This window comes from Taudactylus pleione, unplaced genomic scaffold, assembly GCF_031769625.1.
Source record: "Taudactylus pleione unplaced genomic scaffold, aTauple2 ptg000352l, whole genome shotgun sequence".
In the NCBI taxonomy this organism is placed as follows: domain Eukaryota; kingdom Metazoa; phylum Chordata; class Amphibia; order Anura; family Myobatrachidae; genus Taudactylus; species Taudactylus pleione.
Genome location: NW_028284753.1, coordinates 11410180 through 11434988, shown reverse-complemented (window position 1 = coordinate 11434988; position 24809 = coordinate 11410180). Strand labels below are relative to the sequence as shown.

Genomic DNA, 24809 nt, shown 5'->3' with positions numbered 1-24809 from the left:
GCTGGGCTCCAGTAGTAGCAACTGACCCCCCAACTAGTAGTACAGCAGCAGTAAAGCCGCTGAGAGTCAGTGAGAATGAAAGTGAAAGACACCCGCAAGGTCAGACCCCAAGCGGAGTTACCACAGAGCTGTGATATGTGAGATCCTGCAGGGAAGATGGCGGCCTCCCGTGCTTCCGATCGCGGGTGTCTCAGGGGGCCCCTTAGGGACACATGCGGCCTCACCTGAAGTCCTTGGCTGCAAGCAGGGCTCCGGAGGGTGTATGGAGAGCGCGGCCCCGTCCAGCGCCGACCGCGATCGCTTCGGCCTGCTCCGGTCTGTGGAGCTCCAAAATTGAGGCCGGGGCTTCTGGAAGAGGTGTAGGCCTCAGCGACTCCAGAGCTTCGGATCCCTCCCAGAGTCCGGGTAAAGGGTCAGCGGGACAGCAGGCGGTCGGGGGTGGCAGAGTGGACCCACTAAGGCAGCGGGGTCCAGCAGGAGACAAGTTTATAGGTGGGTGGTATAGGGAGCTGCAGGAGAACACGTCCGCTCTGTTCAGGAGTTAGGCCACGCCCCCCACAACGATTTTTTTTAACGATTAACGATATCGATTATCATTCAATCGTTGAAAAAATCGTTCACCTTCTGAGCTAAAACGATGAACGATTATCATTCATGCGCGTTCACGTTTATAGTTTGTAGTTCAGTCAGACTGACCAACTGAACGATTTTCATAAAGGGATCGTTTCTAGTTCAAAAAAATAGTTCATTACACTTTAAAAAATCTGACAGATAATCTGACAGAAAATCGTTCATAAAATCGTCGGTAACAAAATCGTTCATAAAATCGTCGGTAACAAAATCGTTGTGTGTGTATGCAGCTTTAGGGGTGAAAAGTTTGTAACCTGTATATCCATTCTAATTCTATTTTGTTAATGTGGTGATCAAAATCACCCCCTCTCCAGTTTGGTTTGACCATTTGTATTGCTATAAAACTGAGGTCTTTGGGATTACTGTTGTGATATTCGTTAAAGTGTTTCAATAGATTGTGACGCTCTAGTTTTTTGTTGATATTTCTAATGTGCTCTGCAACCCTAGTTTTTAAAGGTCTGGTTGTTCTTCCCACATATTGCTTTGGACATGCGCACTATAGAAGGCAAATTACATTCTTATGATTGCACGTAAGTGTTTCTTTGACCTTGTGTGTTTCTCCTGTGGTGTATGATGTAAATGTCCTAGTGGGTTTGGTGCTTAAGGCACCAGTGCTTTTGCACCCAGAACATGAATGACAATGGAAGAAACCGTTTTGTGATGTACATAGGGTAGTTTGTTGTAATCTTTTGGGTGGGATATGGTTTTTAACCAGTTTGGACCTAAGGTCTGGTGCTTTCCTATATGTAATTCTGGGTTTGTTGGATAGGAATCCTGCTAGCATATCATCTTTCTGGAGTAGTTTCCAATGGTTCATCGGTATCTTCTCCAGTTGTGTACTGTGTCTAGAATACTGTGTAATGAATCGTACTTCGTCATTCTGTTTTTTATCTTGGTTTTACCCTGGGCTCCTTGTGGACAAGTAGGTCCTCTCTTTTTCTGTGTTGCACTGCCTCTAGTGATTGTTGTACTAGGGTGTGTGAATAGTTTTTTTTCTTCAAATTTTGTGGAGAGCTCTTCACTTTGCTTAAAAAGAAATTGCTCCAGACAATCAGATTTCCTTAAACGTAGGATTTGTCCTTTGGGTATGACACTGAGCCAGTTTGGGTGGTGCCAACTTGTTAAAAGAATAAAGCTATTTACATCTACTAGTTTCTTATGGGTGTTGGTATGTATCTGTCTATTCTGTATGAAGATGTTGAGATCCAGAAACACAACATCAGTTTTACTGTAATTACCTGTAAAGTTTAAGTTATTGGGATTTGAATTGATGTTAGGGAGAAAGCTGTTGAGAGAGCATTTGTCACGTTTCCATATAAATAGCACGTCATCTATGTATCTTTTCCAGAGCACGAGACTTGCCCCAAGTTCCTGAGTATGCCAGATGTCATGCTCCTCCCACCAACTCATGAAGAGATTGGCGTAACTTTGGGCAAATCTCGTGCCCATAGCTGTGCCAGTGGTTTGTAGGAAGAATTAATTATTGTATCAGACATAATTATGTTTAAGAATATGTTCTATACTCTGCAGAACGAACTTGAGTTGTTGTTGGGTTAAATCAAGATCTTTCTCTAGATGGAAACGGATACTATTGATCTCTTGTTCATGGTTTATCACCGAATACAGTGATGTCACATCTGTGGTGACTAGCCAGTACTCGTCCTCCCATTGTACTTGTTGTAGTATATTAAGAATCTGTGTGATGTCTTTTAGGTATGCTTTTTGTTTATGGATGTATGGTTGAAGTATAGAATCTAAATACTCTGACAGGTTGGAAGTCAAGGACCCTATCCCAGAGATTATAGGTCTCCCTGGGGGGTTAATTGAGTTTTAATGAATCTTTGGTAAGTAATAAAATACCAGAATAATCGGATGGTCATTTGTTATTAATTTATGTTCTGATTTCTTGAGAATTCCAGTTGTGAGACCTTTCTGTATGTGTTGTTCCAGTTTCTCTTTGAATATCTCTGTGGGGTCATTGTCTAGTTTTCTGTATGTAGTGGTGTCTCCTAGTATCCTAGTGGCTTCACTGTGGTAGTCCTCTTTGTTTAGAATACCTACCCCTCCCCCCTTGTCTGCTGGTTTAATGATAATTGATTGTGTTTCCTGAAGATTTTATAATGTATCTTGTTCTTTTCTAGTGAGGTTATTTGTTTTTATCTTATTTATGTGCCTGCTAAGGAGAAGCAGTACTCAGTGACACTGTCATATCGAGAAAAAAAAAACTGACGGTCCCATAGGGACCAACTCGTAAAAACTACCACGTAACACGACTGAGCTTGAGGGAGGGAACACAGTGTCCCCCAGCCTGACTCAGAGAAAAGGATTCAACGGTAAGTACCAAAAATCTTCTTTTCTTATTCGTCAAGGCTGGGGAACACTGGACCATGGGACATTGAAAAGCCGCCCCCTAGGGGAGGGAATGCTCAGGTAGCCTGACCGAAGAACTGTACACCCAAAGTTCTGTCTAAGTAAATCCGCAGTGCCCGGACAATGTCCAACAGCGACAGATCGTCCTGGTCCCGGGAAGTTTCTGATGGTTAGAAAACAGGAAAAACAATCTTCTGGTTCAGGTGGAAAGAAGAAACAACCTTAGGTTGAAAGGACGGAACTGTTCTGAGAACAGCTCGATCGTCATGGAAAATAAGAAACAGTGGTTTGCAAGACAAAGCCCCCAACTCAGAGACCCGCCGAGCCGAGGCAATGGCCATAAGAAAAAACTATTTCCACGTGACGAATCGAAGGTCAACAAAGTCCCATGGCTCAAAAGGAGCCCGCTTGAGATCTAACAGAACCAGGGGCAAATCCCATGGCGCTACTGGCAGCTGAAACAGAAGTTGCACTCGCAAGACCCCCTGCAAAAAAATTTGAACCTCTGGGAGGAGAGCCAGACGCTGTTGAAAGTAGATGGACAGAGCAGTAATCTGTACCTTCAAAAGACTGAAGACGTAAGCCGGCTTCCAAACCATACTGAAGAAAAGCTAACAGCCTAGAAAGGCGGGACTAGGATGTATGCACTCCGCGGCGCTCACACCACATGACGTAGGTCTTCCAGACCCTGTGGTAGTTTCACGAGGAAATTTGCTTCCGAGCCCGAAGCATGGTCCCGATAACGGAAGGGGAAAACCCCTTAGCCTTTAAGAGCTCGGTCTAAATACCCAGGCCATTAAAGCCAAGCGAGGAAGGTCCTCGTGACAGAACGGCCCCTGCAGAAGATCTGGTCACAGTGGAAGACACCAACCGGGACCTGCGGCCAGTTTGAGGACCGTGGAAAACCACAACCTGCGCGGCCAGTTTGGAGCCACTAGGATCACTGGAACCTGTTGCTCCTTGACTCGGAGTACCCACGGTAACATGGGAATCGGAGGAAAGATGTAGACCAGACGGAAGTTCCAGGGAACTGTCATGGCATCCACTGCAAAGGCCAATGGATCTCTGGATCTCGCACAAAATCGAGAGACCTTGCAAATGTAGCGAGACGCCATCAGGTCCACCTCCGGGAGTCCCCACTTCCGGACCAACTGCTGGAAGACTTCCGGGTGGAGAGACCACTCCCCTGGCAGGAAGGTGGTGCTGCTGAGGTAGTCCGCCTCCCAATTTACCATCCCCAGTATGAAGACTACTTATAGTGCCGGGACAAACAACTCCGCCCAAGCGAGAATGCGACTTGCCTCTGCCATGGCAAGTGTGCTTTTGGTTCCGCCCTGGTGGTTTAAATATGCCACCGCCGTGGCGTTGTCTGACTGAATCCTCACTGGCCGGCCAGGAGAGATTGGGCTCCGCACAGAGCCAGATAGATGGCCAGAAGCTCCAGCACATTGATTGGTAGAACCATCTCCGCTGACGACCAAAACCCCAGAAGACAAAGGCTCTCCGTCACCGCTCCTCAACCGCCTAGACTTGCGTCTGTGTTCATATTGACCCAATTGGGAGTGATCAGGGACATACTCCGGAATAGGTGAACGGAAATTAGCCACCATTGAAGTGATTGATGAGTACTTTCTGACAGAACTAGAAACTAGAAGAGAGGTCATCTGAGCGACCCGTCCAATTTCAGAGAATCTCCCACTGGAGGATCCGTGAGTGGAAACGGGCATACTGGATGGTCTCGAAGGTAGAGACCATCGTACCGATTAACCTCATGCACAGCCATGGGCGATGCACAGACAACACTTTGCTGACTAAATCCTGGAGGGCCCGGGCTTTGGGCTCGGGCAGGAAGACTCTCTGGAGTGACGAATCGAACATCACTCCCAGAAACATCAGGCGCTGGCAAGGCATGAGCTGAGACTTCTCCAAGTTCAGTATCCAGCTGTGATACTGAAGCAACTGAACCGTGCGATCCAAGTGGGCCTGTAACTGGGACGCCGAATCTGCTTTCACTAGCAAATCGTCCAGGTAGGGCACGATCGTAATCTCCGAATGTAGCAGACTTGCCATAGCTGCCATGATCTTTGTGAAGATCCATGTAGCTGTTGCCAGCCTGAAAGGCAGGACCTGGAACTGATAATGAACTTGTCTGGCTGTGAACCTGAGTAGAGAATGATGCCCCGCCCAAATCGGCATGTGGAGGTACGCATCTCTGATGTCGAGAGCAACCAAAAAATTTTTGCTGACATTCCATGGATCACAGACCTGAGCGATTCCATGTGGAAACGATCCACCCACAGTCTGGCATTCAAGGCTCGCAGATTTAAAAATCGGCCGATAAGTGCTGTTGGGTTTTCGGACCAGGAAGAGGTTGGAGTAAAAACCCAGTTTCTGTTGGGACTCTGGAACTGGAAATATAACTCCTTCGGAACACAGAGAGCTGATGGCCTGGTTCAAGGCCATTCTCTTTTTCGGGTCCCTGGTCAAGGCTGTGGCGAAGAAACATTGCGGTGGTGGTCCCCTGTGGTCGATTACAACGCCCCTCACCCAGGCATTGACCAACGACGCCAACCACCGGTCCCGCAAAAGAAGGAGGCGGCCGTCCACCCCCCTTGGGACTGGAAGGGCCGAGACCCCGTCAGGTACTCTGCTTTTTGGGCACCTTAGCTCCAGAACGCCTGAATGCACTGGAAAACCTGCCCCGTGGAGCAGAACCTCTGCTGGGGAAATAGCATCCACAGGCCATCCTCCCCCTTGAAAGGAAGAACGAAAAACCCAGAAGTGTGGGCCCCGTTGCTTCTGGGGCACTACGGGGAGGAAAGTGCTTTTATCACCGGTCGCCTGAGCTATGATGGTATCTAGCTCAGAGCGAAACAGGACCCCTCTGCAAAAAGGGAGAGATTCTAAAGAACGTTTAGATTCGGCGTCCGCCTCCCAGGTGCGTAGCCAGAGTGCTCTGCGAGCCGAGACCACCGTAGCTGAGACTCTGGAGAAAACCTGCGCACGATCCTGGACGTCCTCACACACATATTCTGCTGCCGCACGAATCTGTTCTGCCAATTCTAGCAAAGCTTCCCTGGATAAGTCACCCGAAAAACCCGCCACTAGTCTGTCAGCCCACTTCTCCATGGCCCGAGTGATGCATGCAAATGCCATCAAAAGGGCGAATAACGACCCCCGAGCCAATAAAAATGCTCCGAAGGCATCTTTCCAATTTTTTATCCAGTGGATCCTTAAAGGAAGCCGCACCCTGGACCGGAAGAGCTGTGTGTTTGGCTAAACGTGCAACAGCCGCATCCACCTTCGGGGGTAGTTCCCACTTGGCGACCTGATCTGGCGGGAGCGGGTAAAGGGCTGCAAACTTTTGAGGAATAGTGAACTTCTTATCCACGCCTCCTCGAAGAGATCCGAGTGGTCTGAAAAAGCCGGAAAACAAACAACCCTGTTAAACCTACGCTTGAGCGGACCCCTCTAGGTCTAGGCAGTCCAGAGACTGTCATACCTCCATAATAAGGTCCTCCACGCCGTGACTTAACGGGGGTTCTGAACCTTCCTCTTCAGGAAGAACCTCCTCTTCTGGGAATTCCCCCTCCTCCTCCTCCTCGGGATCAGAAAAGTCTAACGGGCCACTGGAGGAAGGAAGACGCTTATGCGCAGTACAGAGTTTAGAATCTTTAAAGAAGTATTCCATATAAGAGGAGACCTTCTCAAACCCAGCCGCTGTGCGCACCATGGTACGGACCCAAGGTGGATCAGATCCTTGCTGGCCGAAAACCGCTGCTGCGGGAGGTGATGGCAAGATAGGGACCGACGCTGCTTGAGTGTGTTCCTCTCTCTGACGAACCATGAGCCTCACCAAGTCAGAGAGCGAGCGGTTCAAAACCTGGGCCCACACGGATTCGTCCGGGACGAAAGTGACCCCACCAGCTGGTGGCTCACAAGTTGGTCCTATCTGAAAGTCCACACACAGTGCCTCTGCGTCCAGCTGTCCACATGGCAATTTGACATGACACTAGGCACACGTAAAAAATATCGCCATCGTATGGGTCTGGACCTTTACGGGCTTTAACTTGTCAGTCATAACTGCCACGCCTGCACTACCCTGCTAACTCAGCACGCCAAAGAAAAAAAAGAAAATAAAGTGCGTTCACTGAGCACTGGTAATAAGTCCCCCCTAGGCAAAAAAAAATATTAAAAATTAAATACGCAGAGGAGGGGACCTTGAGTTTCTTCTTCTTGGGGCATACAGGATGGCCGGACAGCCTACGCAGGAGAATTCTTTCCTGCGTGTGCAGGATTAAACCCATTCCTACACAGGATCATTATTATAGTTGACAACACTTACATAGAGACCCTACAACAGGTTTTGCAGCCTTTCTACCTTTAACTGCAGATAGCCTCTCACGTGATCTAGGAACCTGTCCCAACCACACCCACAAATCCACCAGCTACGCTGCAACCTAGAATTCTGATCCACTACGATTGCAATACCTGCAAATTTCCGATTTGATCCTACATCTCTATTTCCCCACTCACCAAGATATTTAGCAATAGAGATCATGATCACACACACACCTACGTCATCATGATTACCCCATCCACTCAGCTGATCGGAGTTTATCATCAACACACACACACCCTGGTTACTATAGCAACCTGATTACCTCCATTACCTCTGCCAATCACAGCACGAGCCATTAGGGCGTCACACCTCCACCATCCAATGACAGCAAATCAGGAAGTGATTAAACAGTACACACCCACGCCTGGAAATCTTTGACACAGGCACGCTGTGCTGAAATGCGTTAAACCTACCAGGACCAAGCTACACACAGCCACACCAGCTGTCACACATCGACGCCACCTGCCTACTCGACACACCAATCTCCAGCTGAAACAAGAGCCAACACCGTGAAAGCCAAACCCACCTGCCCCTGGAGCTGGAAATTAGGGCTAAGAGGAACACTGAACATCACAGTCCCAGCCTTGTCACTAGCACACAGTGAGGAACACGCAGACGCATGGGTGTCTACATCGGCAAAGAGCAGTAGGATTGCCCCCCCAAGAAGGGTCCTGGCCCACCGCCAAGGCATCGAAAGTTACCTGCTATGGTAACCACCACCCCGCCCACACCACTGGCAAGGTGACGCCGCGCACCAGTACGAGTGAGACGAACCACCGGTGAAATTCCCACACTAGTGATCCTACCTTGAGAAGCCAGGACCGCACGGGCACCACAGCACAACGCCCCCAGTCCAACACCAGCACACCCAAGCAACAAGGAGACAAAGCTCCAGCTGGACACCTGCACCACCCACCACACTTACCAGTAAGTGATAATGTCTAACCGGGACGCCATTCTAGCACTGGAACACCCCAGCATGTGCATCCACGGAGCCAGCCAGGCTACCCCCACCTTGGAAATATTCAACCCCCCCTCACCAACAGGGTATGGGCTTTTCCCCTTGGACTGTAACGAGCTTCATACGGTTCTGAGCCCAGGAGGGACTTGTACAAGTACTTCAAGCACTGTGTCTCTTATTTGTACACTGCAATAAACACCTGTTCACCCTGTATTCACTGTCCAGTATTTATTCACGCCAGCATCACACACCACCCCACACCAGTATAGATTACCACACACAGCCACTCCAACTCACTGGCTTCCCCCGTCTCCCCAACCGCTCGCCCCCCCCTTTTGCCCCTCCCCCGTACACCCTCTTCCCCCCCTCCCCCACATTTCCCCCAGTCTCCACCATCCCCCACCTATACCTGTGCATCACTACCCTTCCAAACCTTCAGATACCAATTTAGAGACCGGACACCTCTTAAGGAAGCTGCGCACAGACTACCTCCCTGCTCCACTTACCCACCATCATCACCCACACCCTCCCTCCTGCAAAATGTCGCTGTTAGCGCACCCCTCCTGCCGTGTCTCCCGGCAAGGCGCGGCTCCCGCAGACACTGCTCTATAAGCAGCGCACAGTTCCTAAGTAGTAAAAAAAAAAAAAAAGAGAAAAGTTACAAATAAAATTAAATTCTATCTATCTAACAAAAAAGGCTGCTAAGCAGCCCTCCTTAAACGTGCCTTGCTTCCTCAGGCACTTAAACTAAACTGGTGTCATGGGGTTGCAGAGGGGAGGAGCTTGGGTTTAAAGTTGCAGGTTTGTTAAGTGCTAGCTCCTCTCATTCTCACCTACAACCCATGGTCCAGTGTCCCCCAGCCTTGACGAATGAGAAAAATCATTAATAGCAGCCTGAAGAAAAAAAAAAAACATTGAAAATGGTCATTCTAATTGTTTATACTGTATGTGTAGATTTTTCTCTAGTCTGCATAACCCATCACTTTTGATTGAACTACATTAATTACCTGACATTGTTGTCTATGAACAAAACAGTCAGGGCTCATCTACAAGCATTTTTTTGAACAGGATTCCAAACTGCAATGTAATTGCAATGTAGTGTGGCTATCAGTTTCTCTCTACTGCATCAACTCTGCTATCCACAGTGAGTGATATAACTGGCAACTATAGAGAACACAATGGTTATAGGTTGTTGTTTCCCAAGTGGGCAGCAGAGATCAACAAGGTCAACCAACTAATTATAATGCCGTTACCCTCTGTTGGCAGCAATCTTGAGTAACTAGGGGAACTAAAGCAAGATACTGCTTGGGGCTGCTGCAGTATCACACTTTGGGGTATATTTACTAAAGTGAGAGATTTTAGAAGTGGAGATGTTGCAACCAAATTCTACTCATTTATCGAGCAACTTCTAGAAGTTAATAGCTAGAGTCTGATTGGTTGCTATGGGCAACATTTCCACTTCTAAAAATACCCCTTAAACTTCACATAAAATCGATGATATAAATGTTTTAACAAGGATTACAAGACACCAACATATATTTAAAAATGTTATTTAAAACAGACACTGTGCCTGGGTGCAGCAAAGTGAGTTATGATGAGGACACTTGCCATATATCAAATGATAAGGATTTTTTTCATATAGAGATATGTCAAAGTAAAGGTTCTCCAAAATATTTTTCCTCATTTACAAGATTATCCAACTATATCATTGTTAGGCTTGACCTCGCACAAATGGCTCATGGGAGCTTATTAGAGATGTGCAGGCTCGGATCGGTTCGTATTTTCCCCCCCCAGTTTGAATTTCTCCCGCCAAATTTCAGGTCTCAGAAAGAGGAAAAATTTAATCTTTCAAGGACAAACATCTTTCATGGATTTCTATGAAAAATTAGGTTTTGCCTCTTTCCGAGACCCGAAATTTGTTGGGAAAATAAAGATATGCAGTATTCAAATTAAGATTTTGTGATGATGATACGCGAGTTTGTATTCAAATTAAGATTTTGTGATGATGATACGCGAGTTTGTATTCAAATTAAGATTTAGTGATGATGATACGCGAGTTTGGTACGTTATTTTTGCATATTTTAAATGTAACAGTATACTATACAAAAAGACAGACAAATACACCTGCTCACAAACCTATGTAAACAGATGCCTTAAAGTAAGTTCACCAACTATAAGGTGAGTTTTTCAAACCATGATAATAAATAAGATACATCTCATTCTTTTTGTTGTCTCGGATTTTGTTTTGTTTTTAATGTTCTGGAAGCATTTTAAGGAACAAAAAAATTGTGATTTCCTTGTGTAAAAATGTGTTTTATCTTTTGTGACTTAGATATTAATTTATGGAAAATGACAAAAAATATAACCATTACACAGATATATTAATAATCTATACTTTATCTCATATTATGAAGTGGATCTTATGACTTACTGTTACTTTGGTAATTTTAAAGTTGTGTTGGTTTCTGTGATTTAATAATTTACTGTAAACCTGGAATTATTTGTTTCATCTTTATATTATATATTTTTCTAATATTAATGGTAAGGAGGTCGATATTGTGGATACAATAAAATGCGCTCTATAACCCCTATTGGAGATGGTATGTACCCAGTGTCAGTATATGTCCTCTAGACAACAAGTAGGAGTATACAGATAAACACGTGAATATGTAGCAATAAAGAATTTTACTTGGTATACTCAATATTCAGATATGCATGAATCCTCTACAAATCTTAACATGTGAGGTTTAAAATAGATAAAAATAGAAAAAGTAAAAAAAGAGTCAAATGATACAGTGGGGTGATTCTGTGAGTAATGAGTAAATAATAGTTACCCTGCTCAGAACTGGAACAGGGGCTCCAGTATACAGTATGTCAAACTAAAATGAAAGTAAAAAATAGTACCATATTCAAAGTAAATCAAAATCAACTCAAAAACAAATCAAAATCAAAAACCAATATCGAAAACCACAAACGGGACAAATCAAAATGACCAAAGTCAGCAACAAGTCCAATAGATATGCGGTAGTATGGCAGTATAAGAGTGAGGCCTGGAAACCCTTGAGCTCATGTGTAGGGTAGTGATACAATAGTATGAGTCAAAAACTGGTGCGGCGTCCCACACTGAAGTATCGATTGATGCTGCAGGCGTGTGTGTGCCGTCGTGGTTGATCGGGAGATGTTCCCGGGGTGAGCAGTACGGTCTAAGGCCCTGATTCAGACCCACTCGCAAGCGGCTGTCCGCTCGCAAGTGGGTTGATGGTGTGCACTGCGCATGCGCACGACGGAGGGAGCTCCGTCGTGCGCATGCGCCAGACGCGACGAGCGAAGGACTTTCCTTCGCTCGTTGTGTCTGATCAAAGGGGGCGTGCTGTCGATGTTGATTGACAGCACGCCCCCTTTGGTGGGCGTGCCGGGGGCGTGCCTCCCAGACGGGGGCGTTCCCAAGGGAACGCCTACCGTCAGAAGCCGGCCCACTGACATCACTAGTGATGTCAGTGGGAGTGATTTTGGCTCTGATAGAGCCAAAATCACTCCGGGCCTTGCGGTTGAGAAACTCAAACGCAGGCTCCGGCTCGCAGTGGCGATGGTTGCGATGGTCAAGACCATCGCGGCCATCAACCTGCACGCTCGTATAGGCTGTGGGTGGTGACCCACAGCTATAGGAGCGTCCAGGAGGACGCTCCATAATTATGGAGGACGGCCCTCATTCAGAGCATGCGCTCTGCTCAGAGCGTCCGGCTCTGAATGAGGGCCTAAGTCTGGAGTGCACTGGGAGGTGTAGCTCCAGGCCTGTGTCTGTCTCTGACGGATATTGTCGGAGATCGCCCGGGCTACCTGGCAATCTCCGGCGCGCCCCGCCGGACTGCCTGCTGGGTCACGGAGGGGGGGGGGGGGGTAACCGGTTGTGGCTCAAGTAAACCAGGCGCCATTTCCCCCTCCTAGTGTGGAACTCGCCTCCTCTGGACTCAACAGGGTCCGCTCTTACCCCCAGCCGGCTGGATGTTGATCCTCTCCTTCTCCTGTGGTGATGTTCTTACGTGTCCTCGGGCGAATGATGCGGCTGTTCAAATAGCGCTGATGCAGATAATTACAGATCCTCACTCTGTGGCTGTGTAGAATGGCCAACGAGTTTCAACCCACGCGGGGTCTTCTCCTAGGCGATGTAGTTGAAGTGCTTGTGACCCGGGGTTACTTAAATTAAAGGAATCTGGGACATTGCTTCTCATGGATTTGTAATCAAGGGGTGGGGCAAGGTTTGGAAAGAACTCATATCTCTTGGTTTCATTGATGGGGGGATAGTCAATTAACCATACTGCTCCAACGGTATGGTCAAAAAGAATAGGTTAAAGTCAGGATGCAGTATATACGCTGTGATAAGCTCTTTGAAATAAAGAAAACATCATGTAATATAAAATGGTATACCTAAAGAATATGCAGTTAAATGATCTGTCTATATTCGTTCATATTTCAAAACAAATGAGCAGTATATAGGTTTTACAACTTGCATGATCGATGTGCATATCTCGATGTACATTTATTGAATCACAATGCAGTGAAACATAGAAAAATAAGTCTGACACCTATATTAGCAATGTATGCAATATATGATAGTAGTATGGCCCTTGTTCAGGCTCTGTGCTTCTGAACGTGAGGATGCTGAATATATGAGTGCATAAATAATATGCGCTCTGACTGGCTTATATCCCTGCAGCTTCAGAAGACAGGTGACAAAAGGTGCTAAATAAGTGACCCATATAAAATAAATGGATTCTACTGTAAGGGGGTGGATAAATCCATAGTACAGCATACAAAAGGATAATGCTGGTCCTGAATGTGGCTTATTTAGTCGCACACAATGGACTTGTGGTCCTATTTTTTACTTTCATTTTTGTTTGACATACTGTATACTGGAGCCCCTTTTCCAGTTCTGAGCAGGGTAACTATTATTTACTCATTCCATGAGTGATCACAGAATCACCCCACTGTATCATTTGACTCATTTACTTTTTCTATTTTTAACTATTTTAAACCTCACATGTTAAGATTTGTAGAGGATTCATGCATATCTGAATATTGAGTATACCAAGTAAAATTCTTTATTGCTACATATCCACGTGTTTATCTGTATACTCCTACATGTTGTCTAGAGGACATATACTGACACTGGGTACATACCATCTCCAATAGGGGTTATAAAGCGCATTTTACTGTATCCACAATTTCAACCTCCTTATCTCCTAACTCTAGAAGGCCCGACACCCTTCTAAAAAGTGCAGCCTACCCCGCACACCTAGTCTGAGTCCAGTGCGCAGTATTTCTCCCCTTTCTAATATTAATGGTCTGTGTTATTTAATAAATTGAAACAGTATAGTGAAATCTATATATAACCATTTATTACTGTGTATTTCTCTCCCTGGAAATGACAGATGGAGCATTATTATTTTTTATATAATAAAATATTTGTATTATTACAAAAAAACTTTACAAAGACTCACCTCAGACATAAGACAGCCTAGGATATAAAGTGACTGGCCCCACATATGAGGTAGCTTTCCCAGAGGTATGCGGTCCACAGTGTGCGGGTGTTCATACTCTTCATCAACCTGCAGAACAAGACAATAATCAGTGTGATTATTCACATAGTCTAGTTTCCTTGGTCTATAAATTGCGGGTACATCCATGACAGCTCACCTTGTCTTCTGGCACACTGTATAGCTCTGGAACTAGATGCACACCATTCTTTCCTTTGATTAGAACACTTTCTAGTGCTTCTCTGTATTCCTGTACCTGGGGCACAGAGAACAAAGAAGGGAGTGACAGAGGTCAGAAGAAATAATAGATGAAGTCATTATGGAATATTTTACAGCACACGACTGCCTCACCTGCTCCATGTTGCCGATGAAAATACCATCAAGGATTAAATAAGTCCAGAACAGTGGCCATTCACATTCAATGTTCTCAAACAGTTTCAGCTCTGCAGGCTCATAGTACAGCCTGCTGGGATCCTGGCACAAACAGCAAGCATAGCATTTATTATAGATGCCATTTATTTACCCATACAAATACACATACAAACCACAGGTAGATTTACCCAAAAATTCCACATAGGGGTATATTTACTAAAGTGTGGGTTTTTAGGAGTAGAGATGTTGCCCATAGCAACCAATCAGATTCAACTTAACATTTATCTAGCACCATCTAGAACATAATAGCTAGAATCTTGTTGCTATGGGCAACATCTCCACTTCTAAAAACCCGCACCTTAATGCTAAAGCTGCATACACACACAACGATTTTGTTACCAACGATTTTATGAATGATTTGCTGTCAGATTTTTGAAAGTGTAATGAACGATTTTTTGAACTACAAACGATTTTTGTAACTTCCCTTAATGAAAATCGTTCAGTTGGTCAATCAGAATGAACTACAAACTACAACTGGGAACGCGCATCAACGATAATCGTTCATCGTTATAACTCAGAAACTGAACGATAACGACGTCGTTATAGTTAAATCGTTCAAAAAATCGTTACGTGTGTATGCACCTTTAATGTTAATATTTGGAAGAAAATTATACCTCTTTTGGAGTACGGTATCCATCCCGCAGGAACCGACAACAGCCATAACGGCCCTATGCAAAAAAACATAAAAAATCAATTAATACAATCAGAAATACATAATAAAACAGCATTAATGTTGCAAATCGAGTAGTAGTGAACTAGGAAAAGAGTGAAGATATTGGAATATACAAGGTCAATGTATAGCGAGAGAATAAGTACAGAGATAGGGCCACATGTGTATAGACTGGTATTGGGATAAAGTAATAGTAAACAAACGCTTGGCCTGAGCACTGAATGACAGGGGGCTACACAGACCAAAATATGGGCCTACTGACCTACATTTTACTTCATTATGACTAAAGGTTACTAACTTATTACATAGTTAATTCAATTCAATTTTAAACAACTTAACTCCTCAGCCAGCTGTGCTTCAGCTAACAAGGCCCTTAGTGTCTCTCCAAGCACTATTTAACTGGTCTCTGCAAGTGCAGAATTCAGCTGCAGCAGGGTGGGGAGAGTTGGAACTGATCCTCAGTCCCCTCTGACACACACACCACTGGCTCTGCATGTGGGAAAGGAAGGGGGGATAGAAGCCCATGGGCGTGGGAGAGAACTAGTATCAGTGGGGGAGGGATAATATAAAGCAATAGGACACTGGAGGGGGGTGTAAAATAATGATCAGGTCACATTGTAGGAGGAGGAGGAGGATGTAAATTTGCAAATGGATTTTTTTCTACTACTAAGGGGGTGTACAGAGGGGGTACTGTTATTAGGATTTATGACCACGTAGTTATTTTTTAACAGGGGCCTATGGACACCCCTTATTTAAATATTTTATTGAAAAAAAAAATATGCTTATTTTTAAAAACTCTTTAAACTACATTTTTGTCAGTTAAGTATTTAAGACATTATTAACCCTTTCATGCATAGAGGTCACTACAGTGTACAGCTGTTTTTAAGTCACTATTTCCTACAGAAACTCTTCTGACATCACTAGAAGGTATGCCACCTAGTGGCAGCTTTAAATCCCCACAAAAACCATGTCAAAATAAAAGGAATGGGTATTAAATACCACTGGCCGCGGCAGGCCGACATCAGCAGAGTTCCAAGCAGCGGAAGCCCGACAGCGCTGGAAATCCCGATCGTGGATAGGTGAGTATCTACTAACCTAACCTAACCCCCCTAACCCTAACCCTCCTTAGAGGTACCTCCGTTATACTGCGGGGCAGTGTCAAAGGCACTCCCAGGTTTAGGGTGGAAAACCACTGGCAAAAGCTTACGGATGCAAAACATGCTAACAGGTGCCGCGGTGCAGCAGGTACACATAAAAGTAAGTACAACTGCATGCAGTGTCTTGAAACTGTGTCCCGGATGCTCCAACTTTCACAGCAAGCGTTAAAATCAGTCAAATTAAATTCAGAAAAAGGTGTGGGGTTGAATCAGGGCCCTCCTCCCTCAACTTGGAGCGGCCTCATGGACGCTCGCATAGCTGTGGGTTACCACCCACAGCTATAGCGAGTGTCCATGATGATGGTCGCAATGGTCAAGACCATCGCGACCATAGGGCTTGCGACGAGACCCTGCGGTAGGGTCTCAGTGACCGCAAGCCCTGGAGTGATTTTGGCTCTATCAGAGCCAAAATCACTCCCACTGACATCACTACTGATGTCAGTGGGGCCGGACTCAGACGGTAGGCGTTCCCATGGGAACGCCTCCGTCTGGCAGCCACGCCCCCAGCACGCCCACCAAAGGGGGCGTGCTGTCACTCACCATCGACAGCACGCCCCCTTTCGTGCGAGACCCATAACGACGGCTTGGCCGTCGTTATTCGGGTCTCGCGCATGCGCACATCGGGCGCATGTGCAGTTCGGCACCATCGACCCGTTTGCGAGCGTCCTGCGCTCGCGAGCAGGTCTGAATCAGCCCCAGAGCACCATGTAGCTGCGCAGCAGACCTGTTCAGCCGAGGCCCCTTGGCGCGCCGCCCAGGAGGTTGCCCCCGCCCAAGTACAATGAGCAGACACCATGGCAGGTGCCGGTCGCCCCGCATTCGAATAGGCCAGAGAGATGACAGAGCGGATCCATCGTGTAATGGTCTGCTTCGTGGCCCGGCCAGCCACATTTCTGAGTGTCGTAGAGAACCAGTTGGGAATCTATATGAAGGAGGGCAGTTCTGTCCAAGTAGATCCGCAGGGACTGGATTGTCCCGGGAAGTCTCCGATTGGGAAAACACAGGAAAATAAGAATTATGGTAGACTTACCTAGATAACTCCTTTTCTTCTAGGTCCATAGGGTCCACAGGGATACCATGGGGGATATTCTGGTTGGACAGGCACCAAACAGTTAAAGCTTCAGCTCCCAGGATGCCTTGGGTCCTCCTCCATATATACCACACCTTTAGCCATAGGACTTCAGTTTAGTTAACAAGACTCAAGGCAAGAGAAGGAAGAGCAATCGTACATCAGAAACATGCTTACACAAAATGAGGGAATCTGTGCCCGAAAGAAAAAATTTACGCATGCAGCCAAGTGCGTCAGGGTGGGTGCCCTGTGGACCTCGAAGAAAAGGAGTTATCTAGGAAAGTCTACCATAACTCTTATTTTCTTCTTCAGAGTCCATAGGGATCCACAGGGATACCATGGGGATGTCCTAAAGCAGTTCCCCTAGGGTGGGGGACGCTCCTGAGCAGAAAGGAGAACTCGTCGCCCAAAGGAAGCATCCTGAGAGCAAAAGTATCAAAGGCATAAAACCTAAGAAAAGTGTGGACAGAAGATCACGTGGCTGCCTTGCACAATTGTTCAGCAGAGGCACCATGGCTAAATGCCCACGGTGGCCCTACAGACCGAGTACAATGTACTATCACCGTGACTGGGACAGGGAGATCAGCCTGTGTGTACACATGAGAGATAGTCATGCGTAGTCATCTTGCCAGAGTCTGCTTTTTAGCTGGCCATCCTCGTTTGTGAAAACCATATAATACAAAAGAGCATCTGATTTTCTAACAGAGTTTGTACGCTCCACATAGATACGAAGAGCACGAACTACATCCAGGGAGGCTTCACCTACAAAAGGGATCTGGAGCCTGAAAAGCTGGAACAACAATTTCTTCATCCACATGAAAACGGGACACTACCTTAGGAAGGTAGCCCTCCCTTGTACAAAGAACAGCTTTATCCTGGTGAAAAAAATGGGGAGCAACAAGAAAGCGCTGCCAAATCAGAGACTCTCTGTGCATGGGAGATAGCTAGGAGAAAAAGGTGTCTTTGCTGTAAACCATTTCAAATCTACAGATTCCAAGGGTTCAAATGAGGGAGCTTGTAGCCCCTTAAGAACCAAAGACAGACCCCACAGCGCTACCAGTAGAACAAAAAGAGGCTGAACTCACAGAGCTCCCTTAAAAAATGTTTTGTACTATCTGGTAGTGAGGCAATCTTCATCTGGAACCAGACTGACAGTGCAGACACCTGCACTTTCAAAGTGGCCAGCCGGAGACCAAGGTCTAAACCTGACTGTAGAAGAGCCAGTATACTGGAAATCCTGAACACCTTAGGATCATACTTTCTGTGGGCACCACTTACCAAAAGAATGCCAGACCCTGTAGTAGATGAGGGCAGTGGCAGGCTTTCATGTCCTAAGCATTGTCTGAATTACAGAACTGGAAAAACCTTTGGCTCTTAAGATGGAAGATTCAAGAGCCACGCCGTCAAAGCCAGACGAGGAAATGGTGAATGCTGGCAGGGACCCTGCGATAGCAGATCTTGCCATAGAGGAAGAGGATACGGACTGTCTATTGACAGATTCTGTATGTCGGTGAACCAATGACATCTGGGCCAAGCCAGAGCCACCAGCATTACTGTTCCGCCTTCCTGCTTGAATTTCCTGAGAACTCTTGGGAGGAGGGAAATCGGAGGAAAGAGATACGCCAGCTTGAAGTCCCATCTTACTGCCAGTGCATCCACAAAGGATGCTGATGGGTCTCTGGACCTGGACCCGTACCCAGGGACCTTGTGATTGTGACGTGACACCATGAGATCTCTTTCTGGCAGACCCCATTTGTTTACCAGAAGCTGAAAACATTCCCGGATGGAGGTAAAACCTCTAGCGTACTCTTTGATCCTGTATCAGCTTTCCAGGATCTTAACCAAAGGGCCCTGTGTGCCACTACTGAAGCTTCTGATGCTTTAGAAGCTAAAATTCCAGCATCTATAGCATATTCTCCCAGATAGGAAGCCGCTTCCCATATATAAGAAATATACATCATCTGTGTTCTGGTAGCATTTGTTAAAGAATTTTCCAATGCTCCCATCCATTCTTCAACAGCTTTGGCTACCCAGGCTTCAGCCATAGGTGGACGAGTAACAGCTCCAGATGATGAAAAAATCATTTCAAGACATGCCTCAATCTTTTTATCCGTGGAATCCTTCAGGGAAGATACCAACGGAATAGGCAATGTAGTATTTTTTATTAAATGTGTTACATGAACATCCACAGTAGGAGGTCAGGGTTACCCCCATGCCTCATCCATAAGCTCAGTGAGCTGTTCAGATTGACCACCTTCCGATGGTGTTTAAACACTGGAGCCTTCTTACTATGAGCTGGTTCATCATCCTGAATGTCTAGGATTGATTTAACTTTCAACACCAAAGAAGGATCATCCACTGTGGACGGATGGTCGTCCTCCCCCGAGCTAGACCCTGGAGTGGAACTTTGCGCATCATCTGAATCCTCTGATGATGCGTCTAAATCCATATGTTGAATAGACTGATATAAAGCTAATTTGCGCTTAGGTGCCTTAGTAACTACCGGTCTGCAATCAACATTAGACTATGCCATACTCTGACTAGAATATCCATCAACATCCTTCCAGGAAAAATGCATAGGAGGTGCTAACATAGCGTGCTGTGGACACCCCATCCAAGGAGGCATAGTGGGAACAGTCATTCGATCCACACAGTGCTTCATTACCTGGGACAAAGAGGATACCCAAGAAGGCTCTTGTCCAGGCACAGGTAAACTGGACTGGTTAGGTGGCTCTTTATAACAGACAACACACAAACCATCCTTAATGTCCTGATGGGACAAATAAGCCGTACATGATTTACATGAAACCAGCACCGAGGGCTCCCCCTCCTGTATCCCTTTATCTTTTGACATGTTCAAAATAAAGGCAATAATCTCAATGTCTTGTCACAGCCTTCACAAAATCTTTTTTTTTTAAATACGATTTATTTGCCAGATCACAATAAATAACATAGATCATAGAAATCAAGAACACATTTGAGCAAACAGTTGTCATAAAGACAAGATCCGTTTCTCACCAAAAATAAGATTCAAAAAATGTGATCCATTTATAAATTTTCAAACAAATAAGGATAATAAAAAAAATAAAAAAAAACACAAATATAAATAGGCTGAATAGAAAAAAAAAAGAAAAAGCTGGAAAGGGGTAAGAGAAAAAAAAAAAAAAACTCAAGAGAAGAAAAGAAGGGGAGATTCCCGGGGTGGGTCACCAGACTAAAAAATGAATAAATGAACGCACATATATGTGCACGCAAATCGTAAACACACATATATAGAGACGGCTTTTACAAAGCAAAAGGAGAGGGGGCAGAAGATAACCAAAAGATTTGGTAGAATGGTTAATAATGCTAGTCATATATTCCATACGATAAATATACCAGATGCGAGATAGAATAGATTGCATAGATGGGGATCGAGCTTCTTCCAATCCGAAGCTATCTAACATTTTGTTGCATTAGCAATATGGCGCATCAATTTGTTTTGGTGCCTAGTCAGCGTAGAAAGATCTAAAAGGAGAAGAATATATTTAAAATCATAAGGGATAGGTATATTGAGCAAACTGTGTATCAGACCAATAACTTCCAAAGATTTACTATCTTAGGGCAAGTCCACCAGATATGCAGAAAGGTACCTTCAGCTGAACAACCTCCCCAACACCTATCTGATGTACCAGGATACATTTTACTCAATCTAGAGGGGACATAATACCATCTACATAACAGCTTGTACGTATTCTCTTTGATCCTAACACATACTGAGCTGGAGGCAGCATTATCCCAGATCTCTGCCCATTCCTCGTCATCAAGAGAGGTACCCAAATCTGCTTCCCAAGCCTTTTCATAAGAGTCGCGTTGCGGAAACAACCCCTCAATGAGCATTGTATAGAGGGAAGAAATTAAACCTCTGGTTGAGGAGAGTCTCAAACATAAAGTCTCAAAGTTAGAAAGGGGTCTATTGGCTAAAAGGTGTTTCACCTTAGAGTGGAAATGCCTAAGCTGCAAAAATTGGAAAAAAACATTAGGGGGAAGTGCTGTAACCTCATGAATCTGGGAGAATTGGGGAAAACGCAAATCTTTAGTAATATCGTTTAAATAAAGAATATTTCTCTCTTTCCATGGAGAAAACGATATCTTATCTTTGCCTGGAGGGAAATCAGGATAATGAAATATCGGAATAACGGGAAAAGGACTGAGAGCCAGTCCAAATTTTCTATTAACAGAATCCCATATTGATAGCGAGCGGGAAACAATCATGTTTGAGACTACATTTTTAGGCCGATGTGGTCTTGGAAGCAAAAGGAGAGAAGAAACCGTAGATAGACCCAACTCAGCAGCCTCAATAGCAACCCAGACCTTGCCAGCATCAGGGTTACACCATTGCACACATTGAGCTAGCTAGATACAGGTTGAGTCTCCCATAACCATATATTCCGAAATACGGAATATTTTTAGCATGACAGATAGTGAAACCTCTTTGATTTTTGATGGTTCAATGTACACAAACTTTGCCACAAAATTATTAAAAATAAAGTATAAAATAACCTATAGGCTGTGTGTATAAGGTGTATATGAAACAAATGAATTTCATGTATGTACACAAACTTTGTTTGAGCAACAAAATTACTGAAAATATTGTATAAAATGACCTGCAGGCTGTGTGTATAAGGTGTATATAGAACATAAATGCATTCTGTATTTAGATTTGGGCCATATTCCTAAAACATTTAATTATGATATGCAAATATACCAAAATACGGAATATTCCAATATCCAAAATACCCCTGGTCCCAAACATTTTGGATATGGGAGACTCAACCTGGAATAATATAATATCTTTTAAAGTCATCGATACCCAACCCTCCATTACGTGTAGGATGTTGCAATAGTTTCAATCGTACCCGGGGGTGTTTATTAGCCCATATAAATCTTGTAGTATGAAACTGTAGAAATTTAAAAACATAGGGAGGAATAAAAATCGGGAGAGTTTGAAAAAGGTACGCCTTCACAAAATCTTAATGAATGTGAAGTACTCAGAAAAAGACCTCCACCCCAAGAGGATGGAGAAAAAATATGAGATATGGTAAGAACTTACCCTTGTTATCTCTATTTCTACGAAGTCCATAGGGTTCCACAGGATACCTTGGGTATAGGTGTGACGTCAGTCGCAGGGCACCAAAGAGTTAAGCTTTCAGCCTCCCAGGATGCACTAGGTCCCCCTCCTATACCCCGCCCCCGGGCCAAGGCACCTCAGTTAGTTACCAAGCCATAGGCCGGAGGAGGAGAAGGAAGAGAGAGAACAAAGATCTGGACACATACAAGAATCACATTCTCACCAGAGGGAGACGGAAAACCGGTGACCAGAGCAAAGCCCATCTGCAGCACAGGTGCGACAGGGCGGGAGTCCTGTGGAACCCTATGGACTTCGTAGAAATAGAGATAACAAGGGTAAGTTCTTACCATATCTCATATTTTCTACTTCAGGGTCCATAGGGTATCCACAGGATACCTTGGGGATGTCCCAAAGCAGTATCCTTTAAGGGTGGGGACGCTCCTGTGCAGAAAGGAGAATCCGCCGCCCGAAGGAAGCATCCTGAGAGGCGAAGGTGTCAAACCTGTAATACCTCACGAATGTATGGACAGAAGACCACGTAGCAGCCTTGCAGATCTGAACTGCCGAGGCACCACGTCGAGCTGCCCACGAAGGACCCACAGACCTAGTGGAATGAGCCTTCAGAGAAGGAGGGACCGGTAGGCCTTCATGAAGATAAGCTTCAGAAATAGCCATACGGATCCAGGCTGCCAAAGTTTGCTTTGAAGCAGGCCAACCCTTTTTACAGAAGCCATAGAGGACAACAAAGCGTCCGACTTCCTAAACAAAGAAGTGCGGTCAACATAAGTCCTTAAGGCCCGCACAACATCCAAAGAGGCCTCACCCACGGAAAGACCCGGTGAGTTAAAGGCCGGAACAACTATTTCCTCGTTAACATGAAACTGGGAAACAACTTTGGGAAGAAACTTGGGCCGAGTGCGGAGCACTGCCCTGTTCCCATGAAAAACCAAGAAAGGGGGTCTACAAGAAAGAGCCCCTAACTCAGAAACACGTCTGGCTGAAGCAACGGCCAGAAGGAAAACAGTCTTAGCTGTTAGCCATTTAATATCCACTGAGCCCAGTGGTTCAAACGGCGGTCCTTGGAGAGCCCTCAGGACCACAGCCAAATCCCAAGGCGCCACAGGTGGAACAAAGGGCGGCTGAATACGGAGAACACCTTGCATAAAGGTGCGCACATCCGGGATTGTAGCAATCCTACGGTGAAACCAGACAGATAGGGCCGAAACCTGTACCTTCAAAGAAGCAAGGCGAAGCCCATGATCTAGTCCCGCTTGCAGGAAGGCGAGAATCCGAGACAGACGAAACTCCCGCGGTGCATAACCTCTCGGTCGACACCACTGGAAGAACATATGCCACACGCGATGGTATATCCTCGCGGAAGACGGTTTCCGAGCTCGTAACATGGTACGCACCACAGAGCTGGAAAACCCCCAGGACCTCAGCATGGCCGTCTCAACAGCCACGCCGCCAAAGACAGCCGAGTCAGGTCCGGGTGAAGACAAGGACCCTGAGACAGAAGGTCCGGTCGTAGCGGCAACCGCAGAGGACTGTCCACGGACAGACCCTGAAGGTCTGAGAACCAGTGCCGTCTGGGCCACGCGGGAGCTATCAACAGGAGCGTCCCTCCTTCCTGTTTGAATTTCCGGATTACCCGTGGAAGAAGGGAGACCGGAGGGAACAGGTATGCGAACCTGAACGTCCACCGGACGGACAGAGCATCCACCAGAGACGCCCCTTCGTCTCTTGTGCGAGACCCATACACCGGCAACTTGTTGTTGTGCCGGGACGCCATGAGGTCGATTTCTGGAAGACCCCACCTGTCCACCAGTAGTTGAAAAACGTCCGGGTGCAGGGACCATTCCCCTGGATGAACGTCCTGGCGACTTAGAAAGTCTGCCTCCCAATTTAGCACTCCCGGGATGAAGACCGCTGATATGGCCGGAAGATTGCGCTCCGCCCAAACCAGGATCCGAGAGACCTCTACGAGAGCCGCCCGACTGCGAGTTCCTCCTTGCCTGTTTATGTAGGCCACGGTGGTAGCATTGTCCGACTGGACCTGCACCGGGTGACCCTGGAGAAACCGCTGTGCCTGCAGGAGAGCATTGAAGACCGCACGGAGTTCCAAGATATATATTGGAAGCTCCGCTTCTGTCGGTGTCCACCTGCCCTGGAACAAGTGTGGACCCGAAACTGCTCCCCAGCCCCGAAGACTGGCGTCCGTTGTCAACAGGACCCAATTTGGAACCCAGAACGGACGTCCCTTGTTGAGGTGGGTCGTCTTTAACCACCACGCAAGGGACAGGCGAACCTCCGGGGTGAGCACAATCGTCTGGAACTTCAGAGACTGAGGCAGCCCGTTCCACTTGGACAGGATCAGGTGCTGCAGAGGTCTGGAGTGAAACTGGGCGTATTCCACCATGTCGAACACCGACACCATGGAGCCCAGTAACCTCATCGCCGAGTGTAAGGACACC

The 24809-nt window shown here is 46.0% G+C and overlaps 1 protein-coding gene across 4 annotated transcripts in view; it reads right to left on the bottom strand.

The window, feature by feature from the left end:
* Positions 1 to 24809, bottom strand: part of PHKA1 (phosphorylase kinase regulatory subunit alpha 1) — a 231283-nt gene that overhangs the window by 148989 nt on the left and 57485 nt on the right. For all 4 annotated transcript variants that reach the window (XM_088444268.1, XM_088444270.1, XM_088444271.1 and 1 more), the window contains exons 10-13: positions 14944 to 14997; positions 14249 to 14371; positions 14058 to 14153; positions 13862 to 13969 (exon numbers count right to left, since the gene is read on the bottom strand). In XM_088444268.1, coding sequence (XP_088300394.1) covers positions 13862 to 13969; positions 14058 to 14153; positions 14249 to 14371; positions 14944 to 14997 — 381 coding nt within the window. The remainder of the gene's footprint in view (positions 1 to 13861; positions 13970 to 14057; positions 14154 to 14248; positions 14372 to 14943; positions 14998 to 24809) is intronic.